This window comes from Cebus imitator, unplaced genomic scaffold (genome assembly GCF_001604975.1).
Source record: "Cebus imitator isolate Cc_AM_T3 unplaced genomic scaffold, Cebus_imitator-1.0 Scaffold215, whole genome shotgun sequence".
Taxonomy (NCBI): Eukaryota; Metazoa; Chordata; class Mammalia; order Primates; family Cebidae; genus Cebus; species Cebus imitator.
This window is the reverse complement of record NW_016107530.1, coordinates 3,293,972-3,302,304: the sequence shown is the minus strand read 5'-3', so window position 1 is coordinate 3,302,304 and position 8,333 is coordinate 3,293,972. Positions and strand designations below refer to the sequence as shown.

Below are 8,333 nucleotides of genomic sequence, written 5' to 3'. Positions count from 1 at the left end.
TAGAGACCAAGTCTTGCTGTGTTGCCCAGGCTGGTCTCAAACTCCAGGCCCAAACAATCTGCCTCTCTGGGCCTCCCAAAGTGTATGAGCCACTGCACCTGGCCTCACTTCTTTCAACTAATGGTTAGAGTGTACATGTTAGAGCCCACCTAATCTGTCATGGCATCTCATTGTACAAATGAGGAAAGGGTGGCTCAGACCTAAGTTTGCAATGATAATAGTTTTGATCGCTCTTGTCTGATATTCTCAACTTCAGTAAGTAAAGTTGGATATAGCTGGAATTGATGATTGCAGATTTGGAAATAATATTGAGGCTTATTCATTCAAGACACATTTTCCCCTTTGTAATATTTTCAACAGGCATATCGCCAAAATATGAATATGTTTTACAGGCCTAATTCATGATGAGAAAAAGCATTGTTGGATCTGGTGTTCTTAACGTCCATTTATTTATTTGGCAGGATGCCCAGTCATTGCATGGAGACATTCCACAGAAACAAAGGGAAATTACCCTGAAAGGGTTTAGAAATGGTAGTTTTGGAGTTTTGGTGGCAACCAATGTCGCTGCACGTGGGTTAGACATCCCTGAGGTTGATTTGGTTATACAGAGCTCTCCACCAAAGGTATGTGTTTTATGCTTAGATTTTATTTTGTTTTGTTTCTTTGGGGTATTAAACAAATTGGAAATTGTGTTATTTACTTGCATATCATTAGCATATTAATAACTATCTTTTGAGTGCTGGGATGCTAAGGGTGATTTTTATAATGTACCTGTTATGAGACCCTCCCCTCAGAACTGACACTAGAATGAAGCACAGTCAGCGGACAGAGGTTCAAAAGGTGACTTTTGGGATGTTGTGATTTTTGAGCCAAACCTTGAAGATGGGTGGAAGGACTTAGATGGGATAGGGGTAAGTAAGATGGATAAATGCATGAACCTAGAGAACATGGGAGAGAAAGAGCCTGTAATTAACCTGTAGTTAGAGATACTTAGGTTTGTGAATTATAGAAACCTCTCAGGGAGGACCCAGAAGCATGGTTTACTTGATGTGGATAGTTCTTCAAGTAAGTAAAGGTTGTTCTAAAGGTGTTCCAGTCACTTCCAACATGAAGACCTCATAATCTCACCCAAACTGGCAAATCCCCATGCTTAAACGTTGCTTACAACAATGGAGAAAAATACCTGAAGATTATGAATTCACCGCTTCTTAAAAAGGAAGTCCTATGAGTATGTGATATAAACATTGTTTCATGAGTCTTTAGACTTTTGAAGTTTTTGATACGGTAGCCACTAGCTGTTGAACACTTGAAATGTAGGTGATCTGAATTGATCCATGTACTGCAAGTGCAAAATACATACTGTACTTAACTTTTTATTAGGCAGTCTGGATTTTGAAGACTTAAAAAAGAAAAAAAAAATTGCATTGGTACCCTGGTTTGTGTAGATCATATATTGAAATGATAAGACTTGGATATATTGACCGGCATGGTGGCTCATGCCTGTAATCCCAGCACTATGGGAGGCTGAGGTGACCAGATCACTCGAGGTCAGGAGTTCCAGACCAGCCTGGGCAACCTGGTGAAAACCTGTCTCTATTAAAAATACAAAAATTACTCAGGCCTGGTGTCAGGTGCCTGTTCTAGCTTCTCGGGAGGCTGAGGCAGCAAAATCACTTGAACCTGGGAGATGGAATTTGCAGTGAGCCAAGATCATGCCTGCACTCCAGCCTGAGCAACAGAGTGAGACTCCGTCTCAAAAGAAAGAAAAAGACTTGGTATATTGAGTTAAAAATTAAACTTTTTAAAGAAATCTTTTCAGTGTGGCTACTGGATGATTGAAAATTGGGATTATATATATACCTCTAATGGACAAGCACTATTTAGACAATGCTTTTTGTAAATTTGCCTACAGGACAGGGACCATTGTTGTAGAAGTTTTAAAAATTGCCAGAGATCTTTAAATTGAAGTGCTAAAGGACCTTCTCCCTCATGCCCCCAGGTATATAAGCACAATTGCTAGTGTTCACTGACCTGCATAGGTTCACTGACCTGCTGCTTAGGTGTTTGTCTCTTTTTTTGGTTTAGTGTCACTCATGTATTTTACTTCAATAGGATGTAGAGTCCTACATTCATCGATCTGGGCGGACGGGCAGAGCTGGAAGGACGGGGGTGTGCATCTGCTTTTATCAGCACAAAGAAGAATATCAATTGGTACAAGTGGAGCAAAAAGCGGTAAAACTATTATTCTTACCTTTCATTCAGCGAATGTTGAGTTCTAAAGTCAGTCTTTGGTTTCTTCGATTTTTGTCCACTTTAAAATATGTATATATTTTTCTAGTGTGTGGCCATGACTGAAAGCTTATTGTTAGGTACACATGCTGTCCTGTGATAAAGGGCCCATTTTGAAGTAACTTTGCGGTTGAAAACAGTGGTTTTGTTTTCATATGTTTGACAGGCGGTTTTCAGACAATGATAATATGAACCAGATTGGGGGCTATAGGAATTGCTTGAAAATCAAATGAATGAGAGTATATCCGAAGGATAAAGGGGAGAAGAGACCAATTTTTCCTCCAGAAGAATTGGAATAGTGTATGTAGATACTTGCCCCTTCAGGAGCTTAACTTGTCTCCTTCCTCTTGAGTGGACTGCACTTAGTGACTTGATTTCAAAGAATAGAGTAAGGTGGGGAATGAGGACTTTACAGTGGAGAGATGAACAAATACTACCTGGGCCAGGTGATCGTGGGTCACATCATCAGTGACAGACACACAGGCATGTGCCTCTGATAGAGGTGGTGAGGTGAGTGTTCACCTGCAGTATTCTCCCCCAAATATATAACCCGGAGCATGAGGAAAACACAAGACAACGTCAAATTGAGGGACATTTTACAAAACCGTTGACCATCACTCCTTAAAACTGTTAAAAATCTTGAAAAACAAGGAAAGACAGACATGGAATAAAGTCTGGCGTTCAGTTAGTTTAGCAATGTTGGTTTCTTAGTTGAAACAAATATACCATAGCAGTGTAAGGTGTTAACAATAGTAGAAACCTGGAGCTCTCTCTACTGTCTTTGTAGCTTTTCTGTAAATCTAAAATTAAAAGTTCATTTTTTAATGTAATAAATTCATTTGGTCCATATTAAAAAATTACAGGACTACTAATCTTATTGGAAACAATTGACGTCCATTGCACATTAAACTGTAGTTCATTTTCTTGTAGGGAATTAAGTTCAAACGAATAGGTATTCCTTCTGCAACAGAAATAATAAAAGCTTCCAGCAAAGATGCCATCAGGTATGTTCACTACCACAGTTACGGTCTGTTTAGTGTTTGTTCAAATATTGCATGTCTTTGTACAGTAATGAGATTTGATTTCTTAAAAATTTATTATTTTTCTTATTTTTGAGATAGAGTCTCGCTGTGTTGCCCAGGCTGGTCCCAAACTCCTGGGCTCAAGCAGTCCTCCCACCTCAGCCTCCCAAAGTGCTAAGATTACAGGCGTGAGCCAGCATGCCCAGTCTAGTCTTTTTAACTGATAACCTGCTTATTAGAAAAACAGTGCTGAAGTAGAATTTCACAAAGTAGATATCCTTGTTTCTACTCATCCCTGCCCAATCCTGTTTACCAGAGGAAACCACTATTAAAACAGTTTGCTTTGTCTAGGATATTTTAAGGGATAATATCTTAGGTATAGTGTAAGTTGGCTTATACTAAATAAATTTGTATTTAGTATAAATAGAAATTTATTTGTATTTAGTATAAATAGAAATTTATTTCTATCTGGCTGATTGGACCACAGATTACATTCTAAATCTATGTTAATCCAGTTCCTCACCTGGTAGGATGAAAGTTGATTGTTTCTTTAGTAGTAAGTGTCTAGATGGTGAGGATTGGGTTAATTAACAGTTTGCCAAATGGAGGTGCTGTTGGCATTGGAGGCAAGAGAATTATTTTTTATGGGATTGTCCTGCAAATGGAAGGATAATTAGCTGTTTAGGATTCATGGCTGATTCTCCTGTGCAGAATACTCAGGGTAAGTAGGGTTGGCATTATAAAAACCAGAAACCATTTTCAAGATGCCTCCTGGTGGTGAGCTACATTCTCTGTTAAAGAACCACTGAGTTTGGGCATCATTTTTAGAGGGGTTTCCACAATTACTCTAAATGCTTATTTTACAAACAGACACAGGGAGTCCATGATCAAAGGAAATCCTGGATGTCAATCAGTATATTAATAGTTCAGGAGCTGGGCACGTGGCTCACACCTGTAATCTTAGCACTTTGGGAGGCTGAGGCGGGCGGATCACGAGGTTAGGAGTTTGAGACAAGCCTGGCCAACGTAGTAAAACCCTGACTCTAATAAAAAGACAAAAATTAGCTGGCATGGCAGCATGCACCTGTAGTCCCAGCTACTCGGGAGGCAGAGGCAGGAGAATCGCTTGAACCCGGGAGGTGGAGGTTACATGGAGCTGAGGTCATGCCACTGCACCCCAGCCTGAGCGACAGAGCGACACTTTTGTCTCAAAAAAAAAAAAAAAAAAGAAAAAAATGGGCTGGGCGTGGTGACTCAAGCCTGTAATCCAAGCACTTTGGAGGCCAAGGCGGACGGATCACCTGAGGTCAGGAGTTTAAGACCAGCCTGACCAACATGGTGAAACCCCATCTTTTAAAAAAAAAAAAAAAAAGAAAAAGTTCAGGAAAGTTTTGCAGATGAAAGATTTTTGCACTAGGCTTGGTGACTCATGCCTATAATCTCATCACTTTGAGAGGCTGGTGTAGGCGGATCGCTTGAGCTTAGGAGTTCGAGACCAGCCTGGGCAACATGGTGAAATTCCGTCTCTAAAAAAAATACAAAGATTGGCCAGGTGTGGTGGCACATGCTGGTAGTCCCAGCTACTCTGGAGGCTGAGATGGGAGGATTGCTTGAGCCCAGGAGGTTGAGGCTGTGATGAACTGTGATTGTGCTACTGCACTCCACCCTGGGTGGCAGAGTGACACTGCCTCAAATGAAAGAAAGAGAAGGAAGGAGGAAGACACGAAAGGAAGGAAGAGTATATTTAACTGCATTTTTCAAATTTATTTTAGCATGGCATGCTTTTTTAAAAGTGTCCTGCAGACAGGGTTCCCTTGGGTGCCAGTTAAGGACATTTGGGGTTAGATGGCCAGGAAGGGGAATGGGACAAAGATGCTGATGGTATACAACAGACAGCCTCCAGAGTGCCAGCCCTGACTGGATGATCTCTTTCAACTTTGAATAGGACATTTATTATTGCCAAGATAATATTGACTCCCTTAAAAATGTATTTATAGTCCTATAAAAGTGCTTATCATTTTTTTAAACTGACTTTGGAGGTCTTTTTCTTATTTCTTTAATTTTTTTTTTTAAAGAGATGGTATTTCTTAAAATGATTGTGTGTGGCAGAGTCATAGCTCATTGCAACCTCAAGCAGTCCTCCTACCTCAGCCTCCCAAGTAGCTGGGACTGGAGGCATGTGCCACCACACCCAGCTCTGTTTTTAAACTTCAGAACGGAAATAGGTATTTTCTGATCCAGAAAGTAACACATGAATGTATAAAAACTCTCAACATTATTCATCATCACATCTAATGGTAGTATGACATTTTATTGTATCTGTTTTGTGGCTTATATAAGCAGCCCAGATGATGCACATTTTAAAATTATTTATACTTTTTGTATATTGTACGTAACACTGTGGTGAACTTGTTGTATTTCCTTAGGATAGAATGGTGGGGTAAGTGGTAAATTAGAATTACATACAGTCAAAGGAATGGATTTATTACTATAAAAATATGATTATATACATTGCATCAAAATAATGTATTACGCATGTGAATGATTTGGAAAGTTATTGATTTATCTTGAGATGTCTTGGAAATGCAATCTGTCCACTTCTAGTATCCTTTCTAACATACTCTCAAACAACAGGCTTTTGGATTCTGTGCCTCCCACTGCCATTAGTCACTTCAAGCAGTCAGCTGAGAAGCTAATAGAGGAGAAGGGAGCTGTGGAAGCTCTGGCAGCAGCACTGGCCCATATTTCAGGTGCCACGTCCGTAGACCAGCGCTCCTTGATCAACTCAAATGTGGTAAAGTTCTCTGGCACATTCCTGACACTTCATAATTTGGGATATGAGCAGGATGTGAAAGGGTTTCATTTAAACTTCCCAGTTTTCACTTTCTCATGAAGGTAGGAAAGTATTAATTGTATTGTACAATTTCTGGCCGGATGCAGTGGCTCATGGCTGTAATCCCAGACCTTTGGCAGCCACAGGCAGGAGGATAACTCGATCCTAGGAGTTAGAGATCAGACTGGGCAACCTAGTGATACTCTATCTCTACAAAAAAATAAAAATAAAAAATTAGCTGGGCGTGGTGGCATGTTGTGGTTTCAGCTACCTGGGAGGCTGGGATGGGAGGAGGGAGGATCACTGAGCCTAGGAGGTCGAGGTTGCAGGGATCCATGATGGTGCCACTGTGCTCCAGCCTGGGAGACAGAGAGTCTGCCTCAAAAAAGAAAAGAACCAATAATTTCCATGATTAAACACACACACCACATGCAAATCCATAGAGGCAGAAAATGTGAGTGGTCCCTGGTGGCTGTGGAGGAATGTCAGTGGCTAGTAGGTTTCTTTTGGGTGGATTATGACATGTTCTGAAATTTTGGATAGTGCTGAGTGGTTGCAGATCTTACAAATATACTCAAAACAACAACAAAAAAAACCCCACTGAATTGTGTACTTTCAAATGGTAAATTTTGTGGTATGTGATTTTTAATATTTTTAATCCTAAAGTAGCCTAAACGTATATATGCATAAATGCATATGATACATTTACTCAGCATACCTAGAAACTTTAGAAGATGTATGCTTTTTTCTCTTCCTGTAATTTCAAATTTTTATTGAGATAATTGTAGATTTACATATAGTTGTAAGAAATAATATAGAGAGATCCTTTGTATACTCTGCCCAGCTTCCATAAATGGTAATATATATGGAAGCTATAATACCACAACCAAGATACTGACACTGGTACAGTCAACCAGTCTTAGAGTTCCCCAGGTAAAACCGGGGACTGTTTGTAATAGTTGTGTGTACATGTGAGGTATATGTTTTAGGAAGAACTTTTCAAGAAATAGTTTAGATTCATGAAAGCGGGTATTTATCAATTAGGTTTATTTTCAGCACTTTAATTTTATTCCCCTTTCTTCTGTAAGGGTTTTGTGACAATGATTTTGCGGTGCTCAATTGAAATGCCAAATATTAGTTATGCTTGGAAGGAACTTAAAGAGCAGCTGGGCGAGGAGATTGATTCCAAAGTGAAGGGAATGGTTTTTCTCAAAGGAAAGCTGGTAAGGCTGGGGTGTCTATTGTAACCTTGAAGGGGCTAAATGTGGGGAAGAAAACAGTGCGATATGGGTTCTTCCTTTTCTCTGGGGATGCTGCATCTCTTCACTCTCTCATCTTCCCTGGGTAATTTCATCTATGATCCTCAGTTGCCACTCTGCCACTGGCAACTACTCTACCTCTATCTCCAGCCCGAACCATTATCCTCACAATGCCAGACTTGATCCAGCTGCTTCCCTGACATCTCCACCTAAGTAGCTTATTTCAAGTAAAGTTTTAGAATCTTTTTTCTCTTAGCAATCCTATTCTAGCACTGGACTTACTCAGAATCTTGAATTCAAATGAAAAATGAAAAATTTTGCCTTCCAAACGCGGTGTTCTTTCTTCTGAGTCCTTTTCTTGGTTAGTGGCATAGACTGTCACACACACATGCAAATCCATAGAGGCAGAAAATATGAGTGGTATCACAGCAATGGTCAAACGTTTTGGTTTCACAATCCCTTTAGCAAATGCTGAGGAAAGCTTTTGTTTATATGGATTGTATATATTGATATTTATATTAGAAATTAAAACGAACTCTAAAACACAATATCATGTTCATTAGCCATCAGAGTAGTGATGTCATTACATGTCATTTAGTGTCTAGGAAACTCTCCTGTACCCTTGAGAAGAATGAGTGTAGAAAGGGCAGCATTATTATGAAAATATTGACTTGGTGGAGTCCTCAAAAGATCTTGGGTTTCCAGGTTTCCACTGGCCTAGTGAACCAAATCAGGTTTATCTTCAACTCGTTGCATGTATGGCCATGTTGTTTATCTCCTTAAGTATCTCCACAAAACTTGTGGGATAAAGTCTCAACCCTTTCGCCGGGCGCGGTGGCTCAAGCCTGTAATCCCAGCACTTTGGGAGGCCGAGGCGGGTGGATCACGAGGTCGAGATCGAGACCATCCTGGTCAACATGGTGAAACCCC

The 8,333-nt window shown here is 40.1% G+C and overlaps 1 protein-coding gene across 1 annotated transcript in view; it reads left to right on the top strand.

Moving 5' to 3' along the window:
• DDX21 (DExD-box helicase 21) overlaps positions 1-8,333 on the top strand; it is a 31,031-nt gene that overhangs the window by 17,502 nt on the left and 5,196 nt on the right. Inside the window, exons 9-13 of the mRNA XM_017548934.2 lie at positions 462-623; positions 2,113-2,232; positions 3,220-3,293; positions 5,946-6,105; positions 7,233-7,367. Coding sequence (XP_017404423.1) covers positions 462-623; positions 2,113-2,232; positions 3,220-3,293; positions 5,946-6,105; positions 7,233-7,367 — 651 coding nt within the window. The remainder of the gene's footprint in view (positions 1-461; positions 624-2,112; positions 2,233-3,219; positions 3,294-5,945; positions 6,106-7,232; positions 7,368-8,333) is intronic.